The sequence below is a fragment of the Haliaeetus leucocephalus genome, unplaced genomic scaffold, assembly GCF_000737465.1.
Source record: "Haliaeetus leucocephalus isolate CR32 unplaced genomic scaffold, Haliaeetus_leucocephalus-4.0 Scaffold932, whole genome shotgun sequence".
Classification (NCBI taxonomy): domain Eukaryota; kingdom Metazoa; phylum Chordata; class Aves; order Accipitriformes; family Accipitridae; genus Haliaeetus; species Haliaeetus leucocephalus.
In genome coordinates, this window is record NW_010973368.1 from 6,888,008 (window position 1) to 6,909,524 (window position 21,517).

The 21,517-nt window shown below is 37.1% G+C and overlaps 1 protein-coding gene across 1 annotated transcript in view; it reads right to left on the reverse strand.

The window, feature by feature from the left end:
• Positions 1 to 2,346: 2,346 nt before the first annotated feature.
• Positions 2,347 to 21,517, reverse strand: part of SEL1L (sel-1 suppressor of lin-12-like (C. elegans)) — a 34,786-nt gene continuing 15,615 nt past the window's right edge. Inside the window, exons 7-21 of the mRNA XM_010584009.1 lie at positions 21,275 to 21,328; positions 21,135 to 21,194; positions 20,435 to 20,516; positions 19,952 to 20,106; positions 19,142 to 19,198; positions 18,190 to 18,258; positions 16,224 to 16,301; positions 14,981 to 15,043; positions 14,107 to 14,194; positions 13,701 to 13,849; positions 12,987 to 13,152; positions 11,308 to 11,382; positions 10,010 to 10,182; positions 6,266 to 6,394; positions 2,347 to 4,829 (exon numbers count right to left, since the gene is read on the reverse strand). Of these exons, the coding sequence (XP_010582311.1) occupies positions 4,626 to 4,829; positions 6,266 to 6,394; positions 10,010 to 10,182; positions 11,308 to 11,382; positions 12,987 to 13,152; positions 13,701 to 13,849; positions 14,107 to 14,194; positions 14,981 to 15,043; positions 16,224 to 16,301; positions 18,190 to 18,258; positions 19,142 to 19,198; positions 19,952 to 20,106; positions 20,435 to 20,516; positions 21,135 to 21,194; positions 21,275 to 21,328 (1,602 nt within the window). The 3' untranslated portion in view covers positions 2,347 to 4,625. The remainder of the gene's footprint in view (positions 4,830 to 6,265; positions 6,395 to 10,009; positions 10,183 to 11,307; positions 11,383 to 12,986; positions 13,153 to 13,700; positions 13,850 to 14,106; positions 14,195 to 14,980; positions 15,044 to 16,223; positions 16,302 to 18,189; positions 18,259 to 19,141; positions 19,199 to 19,951; positions 20,107 to 20,434; positions 20,517 to 21,134; positions 21,195 to 21,274; positions 21,329 to 21,517) is intronic.

The window sequence follows — 21,517 nt, forward strand, 5'->3', positions numbered from 1 at the left end:
TAGAAGGTGAAGGATGACCTCCCTCAGCTTGAGCTATATCAGTCAGACTCAAGATGGTTTTAGTACCAGCAGTTCTGTTCCCTACATGCAAGAAGTGCTACTGGCAGCAGCAAGCAACGTGGGAAGCATCCAAATACTTCAGAAAACTACGTAACTCAGGCCGATGCCCAAGACAGTTCACCTATTGATGCCTTCCATAGCAGTTATCATTGCTCCCTCATTCTCCTTACTTTCCTTCTCCCTAATTGTTTTCTTCCAAATTAATAAGCACATTGGAAAGCAGACCAACATAATACATTTATGAGAGAGGACTCAAGAGTCTCAACAGGTAGAGCCTGAAGGGATGAGTGGGTGGAAAAAGGCCTGAAGAGCAAGTAAACTTGTCAGCTTGGGGTAGTCCCTCCCCCAGTATCTGTTTCTAACCACTGTATTATCTCTGTATTAGTACTGAAAATGCAAGTGTAATCCTAAAGTTTCTGGTCACTGTTCTCAAATCACACAGCAGTTCTTTGTCTGCCACACACAGTACAGATGCTGTATATACTGCAGAAAGGGTCACACACATACACACACAGACAGGGCAAGTTTCTAGTACAGCTGAAGCTACAATGCATAATTTTCTATTCCCCTTTCTATGCCCCTCCTAAATTAACAGATTTATTTTTTTGAAGAGGAATAGAAGTGAAAGAAGTGTGAGTATCCTTATAGGAATGGATGCATTTAGCAGTGGCATGTATCAGTGCATATGACTAACAACTGACATCCTCTGTTATCATAACCACTGTGAACACCGAGGGTAACCACACAGGTGGTATCTTTATTTCATAAGATTAAAGATACAGTACAAAATGAATCTGTACATCTTTCTATTAACAGAATTTGTTTACACAATTATATTACATTTGACCAGCCTTTATACTGATTTTAAATACAAAATAAATTTACAAAACTCCTACAAGACCCTTTAAAGAACTGTAGCTGGTAAAAACAAAGGGTTCCCCCCAATAGTCCCTATTTGCCATATGCATTTGCAGTAGTTCAAATCAAACTAAATCTTTTTAGTTTAATATTCTCTGAAACAAAAATAGAACTTCAGTTCATCGTTGCCTATCTAAAAAGGAAGCAACTTGCAAAGGTGAGTGTGATCCCCTTTTATAGGCCAAAACTAGCATATAATAGGTGGAAACTAGATAATGCATAGTCTTACAAGTCCTTTCACAATCCATGTTTTAATGTTCTTCTCCAAAAAGAATAACATTTGATAGTTTTTTGGTTTGTTTTTGGTTGGTTTTTTTTTTTTTACTTTAATAAGAGCAGCTGACTTATGGAAGATGACTAGAAAGTGAGTAAAACTGTCTCGCTGGAGTCTCAAAGGCCTTATCTTCTATTACATTATCCCATGATGAACAATATAAAGCAAGGGAAATTATTTCAACAGACAGCTCTGGGACAGGTTTCACCAGCGTGATGAACTAGAATCCTGTTTTATCAACACTTCAGCATTTCTTTCAATGAGCAAGAACAGCTAGTATGTTTGATTAATAACTTGAGATGCAGAACAATGTTTTCCCCCATATCTTTCCACAGTTTTCCTACATATAAAACTCCCACCGACAACAGTTACTGCTCTGTTGTTCCATTCTCCATGCAGGGAGAAAAGAGCACGTGTCCGGAAAGGTCACATAGGCAGATTTTGGCCTATGTTACTACAAAGAATACAATTTTTCCATTCAAAGCATGCTGAACATACCCAGAAAGGCTTCTCTTAAATCAAGTTTCTTCTAAAATACTCCTGCATATAAACTGTAAGACAACCTGTGTGCTACCAAAAGGGAATAGTACTTCATTGCAGTAAACTGAGCAACCCAGCTCCTTTAGGAAAAAAGCTGCTTGATAAACTGAGTGCACAAGAAACATATTGCTAGTAAGAGTTAAATATACTTCCCTCAAAATGCAAGTTTCAGAACAGAGTAGCAAGGGATTGTCACAAAAACTTAAGTCATGTTGTAGACAACTGATTTAGAAAACTTACTCATTTCTTTAATCCCTGAGTTAACTCATCATTACTTATGGTAAGTATCTTTTTACTACTACGACTTCATCCAAATGAATGTCATCTGAAAGAGTTAGCGGTAGTAATTTGGTGGAAGGGAAAAAAGCAGGAGAAAGACTTCCTTATTGCTTCTTCAAAAAGCAGTTCTTTAAAGTGAAATAACTTGCTGAACTTCAATCGTTTTCTTCTGCTGATTTCTTGGATGTAAAAATGCATCAGGTTCAGTGAAAGTCAGCTGTGAGATGGTCACATAGCAGCAATGCTGAGAGATTCTCATGCAAATAGGATAGAGCTTTTAGAATTTAGTTCTAATAGATCAAACAACCAAAACATTTACTAACACAGTAACAAAATTGTTAAACATTCTGAAAGACCAATACTAATGAACCAGTGGTATTTAACTGAAAAACATTTTCCATATAATCTTTAATTTATTCATGCCAAGCTAAAAAGAGCTATTAAGTGACAGAGGCAAAAATACTTCAGAGGGAGCGTTCAGAAGTCACAGATACCTTAGAAATGCAGCTGGGGAGTGCTGTACATTTTAGACACTACATTTAAGTTCAATACTGTTCCATCTGCTAATGGTGATTAAGACTGAACAAGACATTCCTCTATCACATGCTGCAACCCTCCAAACTAAAATCAAAGATTTGTCGTCACATAACCAGCATAAGCATTTTGAAGTACTGAGAAGTTCTACCTATATTTTAATACTAGTCATCCATGATATTTCAGTTTACAAAAGAGTGGATTGCTTATCTTCTTTCCCAAACTACAGATATATTGTGCAAGGGTCTCCTTACAAATGTACTAAGTATGAAACCATACCAAAATCTCAATGCTAAATAAAGCATATTGATATGTTGCTGCCAATCCACTGGAAAAAGATTTGCATGAAAGGAAGCCCTTAACCCTTTAAACACAACAGCTTTTGTCAGAAAGCAGCTAAAGCCTCCTCATTTGTATTTCATTCAGCTTTAGGACAGTATATTCAGAGGGTTTAATGCTAGTACAGAAACAAATATTTAATGGCCGTTGGTAAATAAGAACAGAAACTTCTGCATTTCTTGCATCTAAGCTATTCCCCCACTGCTTCCAAGCCCCAACCCCTGAAATTATAGTTCAAAGAACATCATTACTAAGCGAGGATTCCTCTTGCAGTCTAGAAACATCAGTCCACAGGTCGTATTCTTTACACTCATTAAAAGGCCTTTGCATTGACCTAGTGGTATCAAGAAGCCATAAACCATTAGTCGTCTTTCTCTTTGGATTTTCTTGTTACAAGGGATCCTCAAGATGGCACAGCCAGAGATGTTGTTTTGACTTTCCCATGTATGCCAGGTACAAAACAGGTTGGCAACAGCCAGCGCACTGCTGTAATCTAACATACAATTTTTATCAGTCAGCCAAACTTTGGAGTAGCATCACTGGCATAAGCCCATGCCCTTTTGCAGAGAATATGCATCTTTGGGGCCCTTTTTTGTAGATGAATTAAACAGATGAATGCATAAGATACCACACATACTTCCTTCTTGCAGTGCAGATCACTTACAGGATTGCTGAAAATTAAATACAGAATTCCCACCTCTAAAACAAAAAAACACCCCAAACCAAAAAAGTAAGCTAACTCACTGAGATTTCTGGCTCTGTCTTCAGTGTCCACAACAATACTGGTGCTTTCTGCAGCCTAGACTCAGCCTCTTTGTAAAAGCAAGTTTAAACAATTTAGGAACACTACCAATTTGTTTTTATGTCATGAAGTATTGCAAAGCACACAGGCTCCAAAAAAGTTTTAGAAGGATGTGAGATCTGGGCACTGCATGTATAGTTTTAAAGTGATGAGCTTTACAGACCCAATCTGTCCCAGTCTGCCTTCCTGGGCTACATACTGTCTGCTGAGAACTGTCTAGTCTAAGGGGAATAGAGGAAAATACTCAAAACAAAAAAGCACAAATGGAGAGTGGCATGTTTGCTGGCTTAGTTTTACAGAGTTTATAAATAATCCATGTTAAACCATCCAAGACAGCATAAAAGACCAAAGTGTAAGAAATATTAAGAAATAACAAAATAAGGACTGTAGAAATACTTGGGACGCAGATCAGAATATAAGTTCATACAGCTCTAGTCTTTTTAGAGTTTGAATATAGTTCAGCTTCTTGGATTTAAATTAGACATAAAATTATTATTATTATTTTTATATAGGGCAGCTGCTATCAAGCAGGCAAAAACCTTCCAATGCTAGCCTTCTGCTCTCTCTAGGAGATGAAAAGGACTCTGAATAAAGAGGAACTAGATACAGCAGGCAACATTTTTGTAGTAGCACTCTTGTGTTTCCATGAAAAAAGCCATAGTGTTATTCCATTGGCACTGAAATAACATTCAAATCAGTTTCAAAAGAATTTTCTTATCCCTGAAAAAAAGGCATCATTCTAAGCAGCTTTCAGACTTTTTTTTTTTTAAACCTCTTTGCGCCTCTTTTGGGGGAGGGACTGTTGATCCAAAGTCCTAAATCACAATGAAAATTGTTCCTTTAGGAAAAAATCCAGTTCTTTCACTGAGGCTCTTGTTGCTATTGCGGTGGTTGGTGCTCTGGTGGTGGTTCTTGTTGAGGCACAGCTGGCCGCAGTCCTGCTGGTCTGGGAATTGCCTGATGTTGCCTTTGTCTGTAAGCTATAATTGTTCCCAGAAGCAAGGCGATGATGGTCATAAGGTAAAGGTCCCACTCAGGCCCCAGCAGCTGGTCCATATCAATATGTGAGAATATCTCCCTTATCTAAGAAACAAGAAGTCCACATCATCATGACAAAGAGCAAGAATAGGAAGTTACTTTGATTTTAAATTTGACTTGTAACATTCTTCATGTACAAGTACCAGTTTTAAAACTTCAGTAGCTCTTTTCCTCTCTGAAAAAATAGTATCACATCAGTAACATCCTTCATTTCCAGGAACTAAATGTCAGTAAGACTAAGAGCCATGCTGTATAGGATGAGCTATTCTATTTTCTGTTCTAGAGATGAAGGTTCTTGACTCGTAGCTTTGTGGCTTTCACACACAGAGCATTAAAGTACACAATTTAAATCAGATTGAGGTATGTAGCTGTAGTAGTTCTCTTAAAGAAAGAGGAGCAACTACCACATACACAGAGGCAGTGAAATGATCAGTCCAGCCAAATTGGAAGCCAACAGCAGACTATCATGAATGACAGAACATTAAGCCCCAGGATGCTTATGTGGTACAATGCTGAGATTTGTGCAGATAAGGTATAGGGAAGTTAAAGTGACTTACTGTTAGTTTTGATTGAACCACCTTTTTATCAGACTTCCATGTGCATAAGGGTTAGCCAACACACGCTCTATGCTTTGCTACTGTATCTGATGGTACTACAGAGCCACTGTCAAGTTAAGTCTGCATCAGCAGACTTAAAACTTGGAATATCGATGTTCTGCATACTAGCTTCTGGAAGTGCTAGATGTGTATTTGCTCAATTGATTTAGAGTATTTTGACCATCCACTCCTGGAAGTCTCCAGTCTCAAGACTATTAAATTTTGTCAAACTTAGCTGGATTGTCTGAACTGCGTTTGCTCTAAGTGGTAATAACTTCCATACCATTTGCATTTATTAAGTAAGCCAAAAGGCAGTAAGATATCAAAATACTGAGAAATATTTCAGACACTATAGGAAAGACTTCACCTAAATTTCAGGGAAATATTTTCTTCAGTGCTGTCACTCAGCAGAAACTCTGCACAATAGCTAAACTATCTAATACAAATAATATATTTTTCCCCCAGAGAAATCAAACACAACTCAAGTGGAATTGTTACAGCTGAATATAAAATAGCATGAGAATTAGGCCTACAAAAGTGTTTCTTTTCTCCTGCACAGTGATTATGTCATTGTAATCATCTGCTTAACTTTGATAGCAGATGGTCATGGATAAGAACAAAAAGGTTACGGAAATTCTCTTCAAGGGAAGAGCTGAACAGAAGAGCACTGGCTGCGCACATCTCAGTTTCACACAATTGCACAAATAAGAAATAGGAATCACAGCTTCAGTAACTTCCTTAATATGCAACAACACAAAACGCATCTATCCTAAGTTTTCAAAAGGCTCAAGCAAGACTTCTACTTAACTAAAATTACAACTTAAGCTTCTCTTAAAAATGGAAAACACATTTGTTGTTTTTTCCTTTTAATTCTGCATTACTTACATTGATTTCTCGTACATACTGCAAGGAATAAATCACTCCAAGCTTGCAAAGTGCTAGGAAGACTGGAACCTGAGCATCTGGGCTTGCTTCAGCTGCCATGTCATAGAATCGTTTTGCAAGATGAATATCCTGAAATTAAGAAAATACAAAGCTCCATTTTGAAGAACTTGAGAAATTAACCATAAAATGTAAAGCTTTTTCTGTAAGCTGTTGTATACTGTCATTTGAATACAAGGGTTTTGGTCAAATTAAACAAAAACCATTCAGTAAAACTTCCCCTTTTTTCTGAGGGATGTTCACCTTTGAATAGACAAGTAAAGGGAAGCTTCGATCTGAGGACGAAGCTATTGTAACTGATGGTAGAATTGAAGCTCATGAAGAGATCAGTATTAACGTGTTCAACCCATACTTTGTAAACTAAGGCACGTATTTAGGTAACTCTAGTATTCCCTTAACATGTCCAACACCACACCAAACATGAAAGACTAAGAAAACACAAGTCACAGAGGAGTACGCAGCAGCAACTCCTCCCAGTTATACTACAGTATGCCTGCTGCATAGTGCAGCTTCTAACCATTTCTGCACATGTTCCCAAATTAAATTCTACTCCTTATCCAAAACAGACATAACTCGCATTAGTGAGGGCAGCCTGGCAAAAGCATGAGCACAAACAGTCAGTAACTTTAGGAAGAGCTTAAATTAGCTTTTTCTGTGATAGTTGGAACAAGAAGGCAACTGTAGCAAGAACAGAGCCTAGGTGTACCTGAATACTTTAACTTTCCTTGTTTGTTTGAGGGTTTTTTTGGCTCTGCTTCAGATACATACTGTGCAATGTTAGGATACGTGGATACAAACTGCCTATGTTCGCTCAGTGATGTGAAGGACAGGCCTGTGGAAGGACTTAACCTCTGGAAGTGTTCCAAGCTGGACACTTAAAAGAAGAGAAATCTCCAGGACTTCATGCCACATGTTCATTTTATAATTTTATCCTGATTGTGAAATACCATAAAGATTTTCTGCTCATTGATACAGCAAAGCTTAGTTCCATAACACATGTTGAAATAACAATATGAAAATCAACACATTATGTGAATGAGACATACTAGCTCACATTTTAGTTCAATAGAACAACTCTGAATACTCCTTGAGCCTGGGAAATCTGTCTTTTGTATAACTATTTAAAAGAGTTTCCTTACCTCCTTTGTACTGTGCTAGTATCAGTGTAGAAGCAGAACCTAAATCATGGTTTATTTTAATTTCTAATTAGCAAGCACGTCATTCTGCTTATGCATTCTCCATTCTCACTTGACAGAGAAGTGAGAACTGTACAAGTCTGAGCTTTAACACACAAATACCACTGAAATACTGTGCCAAATCTTAAGAGAAGACCATGAGAAAAATAATTTGTTCTTATTTTGTGCAGTATATGGAAACAGTCTTCATTCTGACATGCAGTCTCAGGAATTGGATAACATTAAAGCTATGAAAAGTCTGTAAAAGTGTACACATGTGAGATTTCTGAAGGGGATTAATATTTGGCCTTGACCTGGTATGAGTCTGAAAACCATCTATGTACAGGAACTATAGCATAGAATCCTCTATGTAAGAAAGACTATTTATTCAATAAGAGAGAATAAGCCAAAAGCTGTTTGGAAAAAAAAACCAACCCCAAACCAAAACGGTAAGAAATACTGTATTTATTCAGTATTATCCAGAACAAACAGCAACCTGAATTGAAGTTGTGCAGGCCATCTTATTGCATCATTCTCCCTAACTTTGGAGTGCTTACAATCTTAATGACGTAGACGGGGAGACAGTAAGAGTACACATCCCTTTCTTCAACAGACTAAATCCCCAATTCGTTAGATACTATAGTGCTAAAATCTTTATACATCCCTTCCACAGGCCTCTAATGGAAGAGCAGACTTCAGTGGTAGACATCCCCTGCTATATCAGGAGGAGTGATTTTAACTGTCAGTCACTTTCAGAGGTGCTCAAAATTCAGCAGTTTCCATTCTGGGAAAGGAAAGCCAAATATTCTTTGGCTTCATTCAAAACTCAGTCTTAGCTGTTTTCAGAACATCTTAGCCCAGCACCATTTTAGTCTTATCTAGTCAGTCCTAAATCTCCATCCTCTCATCTTAACAGTTGTAAAGTTTTAGGACACAGCAAGCAAAGACATTACATATCCAGAATTCCCAAGACTGGTTTTATACACAGAATTTTCTTGCTTAGACAGTCTCAGTGCTTCTTTCCCATATCTATATTAACTGTCTGCATTTCCCTTGCAGTTCAACTCTTCCTTCCATAGTGGATCTGTATGAGAGGAAGGTATTACTCATCTGCATGAAGCAAGGCTGCATATGCTTATCGTGAGCCCCTGTGTACTCATTTCAGCTGTCTACATGTAGCCATCTCTGCTTCTGGTTGGAGAATACTCTGTGCAAATGATAGCATTAGGACTTCTTTTTCTCCAATTCTTAGCAGTTATGCTGAATGTGATGTAATAACATTTTCAAAGTTTTTATTACTTGCTCTAAATTGGGTTGTTTTCAAGGCAGAAACAAAAGAAATAAAATAGTCCATGTCTGAAAGAATTTTTTTTTTTTTTTTGTAAAGAAAACCTCCCAACTTTAGCAGTGTTGCTTTTAGCTGCAGGCTTATTTTCAGAAGTTAACTTGTTTTGACGACTCAGTTAAAAAGAGAAAACAGTCCTAAAATAAAATTTGAATATAAGCTTTAGAAATAATGCTGTTTGTGTACCATATGTGTCACTTCTACAGCTAGGGCAGTAAGCAGTTTTCAAATGTTGATTGCTTGCTGCTCCCAAAGTAACAATATTGACCTAAGACCTGTCCTTCACTGTTGTGACCTTTTGCCAGAATTTAGGGCAAAAGAAGCAAAAATTGGTCTTTTAACAGACCAACAGAATAACTAAAAGGTGCATACATAAACAAAAACCAAGTGTTGAAGCTTACTGAAAATAAAGAAAATGAAACTATTTCTTACAGTTTCAGGTAACCCAGAAGGTATTACTAAATTCATACATTAATTGCATGAATTAATCACACATTAAGTTAAGGTAGGCTGCTCAAAATTAGTATGCAATTACTAATCCCATTATTTTGACACATACAAGAACATGTTGCTCTGGATTCCGTAAGTTTTAGTTAGCTCATGGACAGCAATACACCATAGGCTTCCTAAGAGAACCAGATATACCACCTTCTTTTAGGCAAGGTAGTTTGTAAAGCAAATTGTGGCCTAGCCTAATTTGAAAAGCCACAGCCACAGCTATTAACCACATTGTTGGTACTTATTGTTTGTTACTTGAAGATGCACAGAACTTGTTTTCAAAATGTCATGATATAGAAAACAAATTAAGCAGTGCTTCAGAGGATGAGAACAATCTTGTGCTAAGATACTCTGAACCTGGAATTGATTTGCATTCACTGCATTACCCTGCAAAGTCTTGAAAGCATTACTCAAGCATATGGCACTCTTCTTGCCAATCTTCACAATTTTGGTCAAATAGTGTTTTCCCTGCCTATGCCTCATTTCTTCACATAGGTAAGTGTGAAGTGGATATACTTATCCATTTGCTATTGGAGAATGTTTTGGGACACATGCTAATTCCTGCTAAGTAGTTATATAGTTCCCAAAGCCCAGTAGCGGTTATGAACTTAATCTACTATTAGTGAATGCACTGCAATGAAGCAGACTATCAGCCTACAGCTTACTCACCTGCTTAATGCCCAATCCCTTCTCATGCATGTAGCCCAGATTAAACATTGCTTGGGCACTGTGCTGTTGCTCTGATGCCAGTCGATAGTGAATAAATGCAGTTTCATAGTCAACATCAGTACCAAAACCATAAAAATGGTAATCTCCAAGTTTAATTCTTGCAACAGTATATCCTATAAATCAAGAAACAACAACAACAAAATAGCTAGGCAAAGAAAGCCTTTTAGTTTCCTATGAAGATGCAATAAGGGCTTTAGTATTACTTTCCACAGTTAGCACAAACTGTTTCCATTTTTCCCTCTCTCACATAAACAGCTTTTTTTTGTTTGTTGGTTTGATTTTTAACTTGTGCTTAGCTAACCAAAATGTAACCGATTTCTATTTTTGGGAAAGTCCTTTTCCCAGTAATCCTACCAACATTTTTATTGCTATTTAGTGGCATCAGTTGAAAAGCTGTATCGTGTTATTCATACTCACTTATTACAGAAAAACTTTTGTTATATGGTCATTAAGGGCTTCATCTTTTTTTAAAACAGAGACACTGAAAGCTTGAAAAATAAAGTCTCTCATCATCATTTGATAACTGAATACTTAGCCATTGCATCCTCTCAATTTCTAACTTTCTACTAAAAGCCAAGTAGGTCTGAAGCTTTTCAGACAAAACTCTTAGGCTCCATTTGCATGATACACTTGCTCTTAAATGAAAACCTAGTAGACAGACATTAATGTAGATGCACCCATATGAAAGTTAGAGACCTCACTCTGAGATATATAATGATTAAGTTTAGTACTGCTTGTTTTAGGACAGGATCATAAGCACCAGAGTTTAAACTTGTACTGGTTGGACATCAAGACTGCATTCTTCATCACTGAGCTTTGCCTACTTTGAATAAGAAATGCAGTTTCCTATAAACTATGACAAGTACCAAAATCCTAAAGGGTGCTTTGTGTCTATTTTTCCAAGTGGATTTATTTTTAGAAAAGTCAGTGTAAACATTCCTAATGCTGTTTAACACTGCTCTATAATTCCATATGGAATGGCAAAAGAAACACACTGTACATTTGTGTTTTAGTCCTTTTAATCTTCAGGATCTCAGAATGGCTCAGAACTGCAAGCGTATTGTAATGACATTATAGCTAACAGTGGAACAAAGAACAGCAACTATCCTATGTGGAACATAACTAATGTTGAACTGAAGGATGTAAGCCTTCCCTCCTTCCCCGTTTCATAACACACATGAAAACAAACTTTAATGGTTCTACTAAAAATAAACTGGAATTGTGAGGTATGGACATACCTTGAGAAGCTGCTCTATTCCAGTGAAGCAAAGCTCGAGGATAGGTTTCATTTTCTCCTACTATGCTAGCTTCTTCTAGAGAAGAAAGTAATTCAGTTATATAGGAGCATGGTATATGCACGCAAGACCACAAAAAAATCCAATGCTTATATTCAGTCTGCTGAAATGAATTAAAAACTTGATGTAATCTGTGCTATAGCACAAACAAGATTCAACCCATCTGAAACTTATAAAAACCCCTTTCATTTATATGGTCTTTCCGTGTATCTACCCATAGAGGCTAAGAACAAACTGTATCATTTCACCCTGAAATAGTGCTTACCAAGTTCCTCTCCCATTCCTGCTCTAGGAAATTCTGAAGCATACTTGAGGAATGCCAGAAGATGCAAGTCTTAAGAGCACACAATCCAGGCTCTGACAAAGATGCACTCAAATACAAGGCTAAAGTATAAGTTATTTTAGTTTGACCGTCTAAAAACCAAGACTAGTCAAGTAAAATGAAGGCTTAAACTACTTAACCAGCCAGAGACTGCATATTTTACACAGCAGTGCTACAGCTGCTTCAGAACAAAAGGTATTTTACTTGTCCATGTCACGAATTGAGGGTTGCTGAAGTATCAGAGTTCAGACAGTTCAAAGGATTTATAACTTTTCATTTCTAGTGTTAAATATGGCTTCAGCTATACTATCTCACAGTTGACATACAGATTTTCTGTATAAAATGTATAAATTAATTTTAAATTAATCTCCAGTCGAGATGCAGATATATCTGAGTAATGACAATCAGAATTTTAACCCAGGGAGAGATGCTATTTCTTTGCAACTCCCAGCTAAGAGTGTTATTGTTGTAGCTTATCTAAAGATGAGTCACTAAGGCACCTTTGAAAAATATTAACTGGAAATTAAGATGTTAGATTATCGTATCAGCCACCAATAGCTGATTTTTATATTAAGATACAAAGCCCTAAAGCTGGTAATGAGACCCTGAGATTTCTGGATTTGAGATCCAGAAAGCCTAAAACACTGGGTTTTGTAGTCTCCAGAAAGATTTGCCACTTGTACTTCTATTGTTTCCCTATGACCTCAAACTCTATGAAATCCAAATTCTACCCACCTAGTTGCAGTAAGAGACCCGGAACAAGTTTTTTCAAACCTAACAGAACCAACTGTCCAGCTCTTCATCCCTGCTTCAAAAGTTGTATGAGTAAAGTTACAAAATAATATGGGGAAAGAAAGAGTACTGAGAAAAGACATTACAAGGTAAAGAACAAAGGAAACTGAAGCTTGTATGCATAGTAAAGGCCAAAGGTAAAACTAATGCAATTCCTACTTTATAGATTTAAAAATAAAATGTTAAGGCTGTGTTTAAGAAGTCCAGGGAAGAGAATTTTCAGCACTGTGCCAGTTTCTAAAGCATTCTTTCCCCATCACATTTTCAAATCCCTTAAGTCAGAATTTAAGTGCATTCTAACTTTTAGGCCAGAAAGCTATCCCGAGAGATGAAAATTAAAACTGCCTGCTTTCCAGTCAGAAGAGCAGAAAGAGGACAAGAGTCTCACTGAAGTTCTAACTGAACAAGAGCTATGTAATTACATCTTCAAGCACTCTAGCGTTCTACTAAATGGGCTACTGCAGGCCAACTCCAAAAAAAGTCTTTCAGTACAAATTCAGGTTCTTACTCTGATCAAGTATGAAAGCAGCATTGCTTTGTGCAACTTCATAGCCTTGTTCTGCCAGAAGAAGGTATTGAACCACAGCAGAATTTGAATCACCATCTTTATAGCTGTTGTATGCAGTCATCAGTCTTTCAGACCAACGCCCCCGTTCACATACATTCTTAAACAGCTGCAGAGGCAAAAAAAGGCAGAGAAGACTGGTTGTCAGGAACTTCAGAAATTTAGGTTTTGCAAGAGGTAAACCTTTAACATTCAAATGCCTGTTCAAAACATTTACATTCCACAGGAGAAACTTGATAGACAAACTCACTGCTTAAGACAGGCTTACTTTAAGATACAGGTTACTAAGCAAATACATGTCAAGATTCAGATGCTTACTCAGAATTATTCTTAGTATCACCTTTTTGTTATGCTTAAACCCATGTCTAAATGAAGAACTCAGTAATTATAAAATGCTGGTTTGCTTTGTATTACATTCCTTTGATTTTCTTCAAAGTTAATAAAGCAAATATATGCACTTGCCATATCAACATAAAAAAAAAAATATTTTTCTCATGAGATACAAAGGAGTTTGAGAATCTATCACTTTTCCTTTTGATAGCCTTGGCTTTCACCAGTGGATTTTAGCTAAGACAAATTTCCTATGTAAGCTGACATGGTTATATCCAACCTTTCCCAAGTCAGTATTATTTGACCTTTATAAATGGATGACCTTACCTCAACAGCAGTATGACAGGATCGCATCACTCCAGTGCCAGTAGCATGCATCTGAGCCAGATTATAAAAAGCCAGAATGTGGCCACCCTGGGAGGCCAAGTTAAAATATTTCAAAGCTTGTTTATAGTCTCTCTTGACTCCAATGCCATCTAAAAGAAAGAGTAAGTCATCGCTATTCATTCCTCTTGAAAAGCAGAGTTGTATGAAATACAGTATGTACTTATTCCTTGAAGTTATTAAAGAAAAAAGTTGTGGAAGTGTTAGGAAAAAACAGAATAAAATATAAATTCAATGCAGTAAGACCACTCTACATGCATTATATATACACTTCTAATGCCACCTAGTGAACAGTTACTGAAAGGGCAGATGCTTAGACTTCGCAAATCATCATTTTGATGACACTTACTGTAATACATGGAACCTAGTTGAAGTTGTCCATCAACCCATCCCTGTTCTGCAGCCTTCTGGAAATACTTCAGCGCTAGCTCATAGTTCTGCAGAAAAATTTGGTCAAGTCACTAGAGCAATACACCACAATTTAAGTAAAGAAAGAAAATATGTGTGTGTGCATGTGTAAGTGTAAGGACAGATCTATATTACAGAAAAATTAGTGAGATTTCTAGCATGAAAATACTCACCTGGTCAAAATCTGGAAACAAAAAACAAAATTGCCTACAATGATATTAGCATGTCTGAAGTCTATAGCTATCTCAAAGCTGGCATCCACACATAGCATTGCTATGAACAGTTATGCTTAACAGAACAGATGCCCTGTTCTGTTTCTAGAGCAATTATTTAACTTATTTCCTCAACTTTGGGCTAATTCAACTTTTTAATATCTGTTTACATAGCTAAATATAAAACATTTGACAAGAAGCCTTCTTATGGGAAAAGCAACAAGGCAAATGAACTAATTAAAAGTTTCAAAGTGTTCCTCCACACTCACAAGAGACACAAAATGGGGACAGTTAGGATTTGTTTTATTTCACAAGAAAATTAGAGCTAAGTTCAAAACTCCTGCTAAAAATTCACACTGCTATGCATTTCTAATAGCTTCAGCCACATTTTCAAACTTATTAGAGGGAACTCAGCATGTTTTATAGCTGCTAACTCCATAGTGAAATTTTTTTTATATTACAGATTTCCTCACGGAGTTTTCAGTGCAACAGAAATCTTCACAATTAAGTCTTCTACAGTATTTCCCTCCAGAGAAAAAGTCTGTTGACAACAAGAAGTTACACTATCACCTATGATTAGAAAGACAACTGTCAAAAGCTTACCACTGGAACACCTCTTCCGTAGAGATAAGCCATTCCTAATCCACTCTGTCCAACTGGATTACCCTGAAAACACAGGAAAACACTTCTGCAAAGAAAGGCAAAACCTACAGCTACGTCTTTCAGATTTGGTTTAACATCATTAGAACAAGTAGCGCTTAAGAGAGATTTGTTTTCTAACTTTGCTCCTAGTAAGTAATAGTTATTTAGGGTGAAAAAAAGCATCTCTGGTAGCTTTATTCAGTAACTACAAAGGTGATTTAACAGGAAAAAGAAAAGCTTTCAACACTAGTTATGAAAGTCTACTGTGCACTTTCAAAATGTTCTACATCTTGTAGAACACCCATAGAAAGGTGGGGCATTCATAACTTACTTATCTTTAGCTTTTCCAAGTTTGAGATGTTGTGGATGCTACAGAAGCTCCCGAAACAACTACAGGAACCCTGACAATCTGCCTTAATTTAAGGGCAGATTGGTGGCTGTCCTGTGGGCTGCATTACCGACCACTGCCTCTGCAAAAGTATGCACTATGGTATTCCTTCAATGCCAGGACAGGCAATGGAGCATACTGGAAACCTTCAGTGAATGTAGGAAATTAGCAAATCGAGAGATCCTTACTCTAGGACAGAGGTGTAGAACAGCAATCTAGTTATGGAGTACAAGAACCATGAAGACAGTTATCTTATAACAGTCCCTTCAAAACTTCATCTACTGTGTTTCACATGCTAAACATCTTTCCTGGAAGACTACTCATGCTTTAACTGTACAAATGCTACCATAAGGGATAGGTCAAAGGCAGACACAAGGGATTAACAGCCAAAACCACAAACACTCCAATGGGAAGTATAAAACCAAAACCATTATCTATTCAGTGACCACAAAACAGAACCAAAATAACATATTATCAGTGCACTGTAAATTTCTGTGACAAGACAACTTCAGATTAATGAAAATTAACACTTAACAGAATTGCAGGCTATTTAGGTGGACAGTATTTCATACTGATGCCAGAATTCATGAGTTAGACTCCTTGTGCTGAACACACCTTCATGAAGCACCATGATCAGAACTGGAGGCAGTTTCTGACATCTTAGACAAGCAGGTTTTAATTATTGGCTAATCTGGGACAGAGGCTGGGAGTAGGTGTATGCACATGGAATTGCACAAAAAGAAGTATTTGCATCATTTCTGAGCTAATCAACTTTTTGGTGCATATGCTGTATTTCTAACTTAGAGGTAATCATACCATATCAGCAGCTTTCTTGAAATACTGAAGAGCTGTTTCATTGCTCTGAGGTACAACATCACTTCCTTCTGAGTACATCTGAAGGAGAAAGGCATTATTGACGAACAGCTGAAGAAGTCACTTTAACATAGAGATCATGAAGCATCTTCACTTTGCATTTGAGAGAGCATCTATTGTACCATTAGACTATTCTGACTATTACATTACTGAATGATCATTAAAGAACTTGCCCAGAAGCAGAAAACACATCTCTATGCTGTAAAATTCAGATTCAGAGGGTTTAACTTTCTAATGGAGAATTGTCCTGGTTTCAGGTGGGATAGAGTTAATTGTCTTCCTAGTAGCTGGTATTGTGCTATGTTTTTGAGCTAGGTATGAGAAGAATGTTGATAACACACTGATGTTTTCAGTTGTTGTCAAGTAATGTTTATACTAAGTCAGGGATTTTTCAGCTTCTCATGACCAGCCAGCAAGAAGGCTGGAGGGGCACAAGAAGTTGGGAGGGGACACAGCCAGGACAGCCGACCCAACCTGGCCAAAGGGGTATTCCATACCATGTGACGTCACTTTTAGTATATAAACTGGGGGGAGCGGGGGCAGGAGGATCACCACTTGGGGACTAACTGGGCATCGGTCGGCAGGTGTTGAGCAATTGCATTGTGCATGACTTGTATATTCCAATCCTTTTATTATTACTATTGTCATTTTATTAGTGTTATTATTAGTTTCTTCTTTTCTGTTCTATTAAACTGTTCTTGTCTCAACCTACAAGTTTGCCTTTTTTTTTTTTTTTTAACTGATTCTCTCCCCCATCCCACGGGGGCGGGGGGGAAGCGAGTGAGCAGCTGTGTGGTGCTTAGTTGCTGGCTGGGGTTAAATGACAAGAATAAACTGCCTATAAAATTTAAAAGTTTTCATGAAAATACCCTTCATTTTTGAGTTCTACCAGTGTGCAGTGAAGAACACATAATCAGGTAAAAATCTTGCAAGACCAGTGGAAGTCAAACTGTATTGGCAGTTAAAATACTTCTTGAAAACAAAGCAAAAACTAGTAAAACCCTGTTCATTTCAGCATTTATTAGATACAAAACACTCCAGCAGTAGAGAAACCAGGAACCTGCAATTTCTCCTGTCAGGTACCTTGACCAGCACATTATGCTACTTTTTTCATGCTCTGAGGACATAACCTTGCATCCTCTACTGCATTAACAGCCTGAAAAAGACGAGCTAGAGCTGCTGCTTATGGCAGCATAAGCTTAGAGGGTACTCAAATGGAGTAATAAGGATTTAGCTCCTCACAGGGCGAAGGTAGCCTGCAACCCAGATCTCAGGCAAGTGACCTAAGTACCTTTCTAAGCAGAAACACATTAACATCACCAATACCAGCTTGACAATCATGTTTTAGATTAAAAAGGGGACTTACATCTGATAAAACTGATACAATGGCCCACCTTGCAGATAGACTCAGGCTTTGGTTCAGAGTAGATGCAGATCTATTGGCAACTCTGACTCAGATGGCTCAGTTCTCTACACAGAATAAGAATGCAGACATCTTTCCCCTTTTATTTCCTGAACTTAATATTTCCCACTATGCAAAATTTTGAGAAGCTGAGCTTTTCCCAACACACTGTATGGAAGAACATAGTGACCTACTCTGAGTTTTGAACTCCACCACAGAAAAAGGACATTTAGGTATTTAACTGTTTAATTTTTAAAAAAGTCTAGTTCAAGCACTATTTAGAAAAAAGTTCCTAAAGTGAAGGAACAAGTAGAAAATTTAGACCAGACGTAATAGACTACAACACTCAAATCTTGCAGGACAATTCAAAACAGCAGCAAAACAGAAGTACCTAGATTCCAGCATTCAAGTTTTAGACTGTCTGATAACAGAAAGTAGGAAATATTTGGGTTTTTTTTCATTGAAAGGCAGTCAATTTGCCTACTTTTGAGAGTGTTCATATCTTACCTTTCCTAGAAAGGCCATGGCATGTGAATTGCCAGCATTAGCTGCTTGATTGAAGTACTCAAATGCTCGCTGTAGGGAAGAAAACAAGTATTTTAGCCACCATGACTATGATTTCAGTACCTTTTCCTGCAAATGGAGCAGAGGCGAGTAGGTTGTTTGCCAAGTTACCAGGTTCTTCTGCAGCTAAGAGTTATCAATCCCACCTAATTTACGTAACAGGTTTCCCCACTTAAAATTGAAATATTGAGCAGCAATCCCTCTCAACAATGTATTCCAAAATGCAGAGGGGAGAAAAAAGCTTCATTATATTCATTCTGACCACTTGATATCATCTCTGAACCCTTCTAGAGCAGTCATTTTAAGGTATTTTAAATGTGATGACCATTAAAAAATTTCTGGTTCGTAGCTGAGTCTGAAATAACCCTCAGGACTGCATATCCTCAGCTCTCCAATTTTTCAATACATACTTTAAGAAAAGGTTAGTTATTTTAACTTCCATAAGCAGTAGCTAGGTTGGCTTACACCAGCAGAAGTTCTATCTTCTATGCACACTCAATATCCTTAGTATTGAAACTTCCACTGTTTTGTCTACAGAAGCAAAATAATCTTGCAAGCCACATAAACTAGCCTATCATCGCTAATGCATGCACAGTGCATCATGAAGATTCTACTACACATACAAAGCTCAGCCAGTTTCAAGTACTACTTGATGAAAACCTGTTCCTTGGTTTTGACTTCCTTATTTCTAAGATGATTAGTCTTAAACTAATTGTGTAAGAAAATCAGCTCCATGTACTAATCACATAAAGATTAAGTTTTATTGAACAGGACTATTGAAGTCATTAAATACCTTATGGTGGTACTTAAACACTTTTGCTTCGCTGTGGTCTCAGCTATACTTTCTCTGCCTCCACCAAGTATAATATGCATCAGAGACATACAGAAAGGGTACCTGATGATTTTGCTCTACTCCTCTTCCTCCATGCAAGTGCAACTGTCCAAGGCCAACCTAAAAATAAATTTTACATTGAAAATAAGTCACTCTTCCCTAGGGACTTTCTTTTTCTAGTAATATAGATACCTGCAGGCTAATTACATGCACAAAGACAGACCATATCAGAATTAAAGATGCCACAAAGTCTGAAGGCACAGATTTGCTTCAATAACTACAGTACAGTCCTATTTTTTCATATTAGTCTAAGTGGAAATTTATCCTAGATAAAAGTGATGTGATGTCCTAGATACAAAGTAGTAATTGTTCATTTGAATTCTGCCTACCTAATTCTTGAGTCATATATGACCAAGTTGAATTGTGACAATTTGCCTTTATTAGTGTCCTCCCCTGCTGCATTGTGTGTGGAACAGGTCCAACCTACAGCATGCAGAAGTCATGTAAGAGCAGTGAGAAACTAGGTCCCCCATGAGGGTCAGTTCTTTTGATCAAGGCTTTCTCCACAACATCTAAAGCTATCCTTAAACTATTCTGGATGGTTTCTAGTGCAAACCAAGACTCTCTTTCCTAAGATACTAAAGTTGTAATGTTTTGGACTTATTTTCCACAAAATTTTACATTTTCTGTCCAAGTTCTACCTTAAACATGCTAAAATAAAAGCCTCTTGTCATAAAAAATAATCAGGAAATAGCAACCAGGTTGATTTAGGAGGAAGAGAAAACTAAAGCTCCAACGTCTGTCCGTATTTCATAAAGCTGTGCATGTAATTCTTGAAAACCTCTGCATGCCATCAGGTGAACTTAATCTTACCTGTGCTTGTACATCTCCTTTCTCTGCTAAAAACTGATAATACTGAATCAAGTCTTCTTCTAGCATCCCACTTGCCATTCCTGGATTTTCTACTTCATCTGCTAAGCGAATTCGCTGAACCACTGTGCCACCAGTCAAAGAAATGTCACTAGCAACTGGAAAACAGATAAGACAAATTTTCAGACAGTTTTGTTCAATACAAATATTACATGGCAACATAGTAAAAACAGATCTGTACAGAGCTTCAAACTGTTACTCAGAGAGAATGAATTACTTTGACAGTCTCTAAGAATTAAAGACATTTCAATAGATAGAGATAAAAAATAGCATATCATGATTCAGAGCAACACAGATAACTTGTTTAATAGCAGGAATTCTCTATTTTTGTACTATTGGTGTTGATAGTACATCTAGTATTTTCTAGGTGAATGATATAGAAATACATAGAAAACCAAGAATGTTAGCCTAGTAAAAAGTTTTTACCGTGATTAGCTACAAGTCGGTAGTGAGTGAGAGCAGATTCACAACTTTGAAGGACTCCTATCCCAGCCCAGTACCGGTAACCCTAGAAAGCAAAATATAAAAATATGGGACTATTGGTTATTTGACAACATATTGCTTGCCAGGTTACAAACTTTTTTCAAATTACTTGAGCAAGGTTTGATGAGACAACAGGCAAAACAAAGGCCACAAGTCCATTGTGTCTGCATTAAAAAAACCTTGACTGATACCATTAAAGTTAAGTGTGGCCAATATACTTCAGATATTACTCAGGAAAAAGCAAATAAGAATGATACTTATGGGTGAAAACCTAAAGCCTTTTACTTACACACATTGCACTTTGTCTTAAATCTCACAATACTGATTAAAACAGCATCTTCTGTAAAGATCTCTGGCTTTCACAGTTCTCATCAGCCTATAAAATTAGAAGTCTGACACTTCTACTTTAAGTCAAGAGATGTAAACATGGTCCATCTAAATTCATAGTGGTATACAGCTTAAAATGAGCAGACTTTTCCTTAAGTTTACAAGGAATAACAGGGAAGATACTATTGGTTACCCAAGGTATGCATGATGATCTAATATTTGGACAGTGTATTCACATGAATGCAAATCTTACATTCAAAATTTAAGAGTATAAAAAAGTTCCTGCATGTGTAAAGTTATTAACTATCTTACTTACCAAGATCATATGGGCGATCAGATTTCCTCCTAAAGCTCCGAAAGTGTAATACACCAGGGCCTTAAAACAAAATCAGTGGTTATTTAACATCTGCCTCCAAGATAAAATACAAGAGCACACACTGAAGATTTCTATGTTACCTTAGCTTGACTAGAATTGACGCCTAGACCAGATGCATATAGAAATCCAAGAGCCTAGAAATAAAATAAAGTTTGTCAGCACATCCTTTGAAAAATCCAGGATCAGTTTTCCTGGAATACACAAGTATAAAGAAGTCAAACAACAATCCAAAGCTGCAAAGAACATGCCAAGCTCTACCTTCACTTTGGTACCTCCTATATCTAAAGCTCTTCCCTGCCCCTTTTGAAGTATGAAGTTTCTAA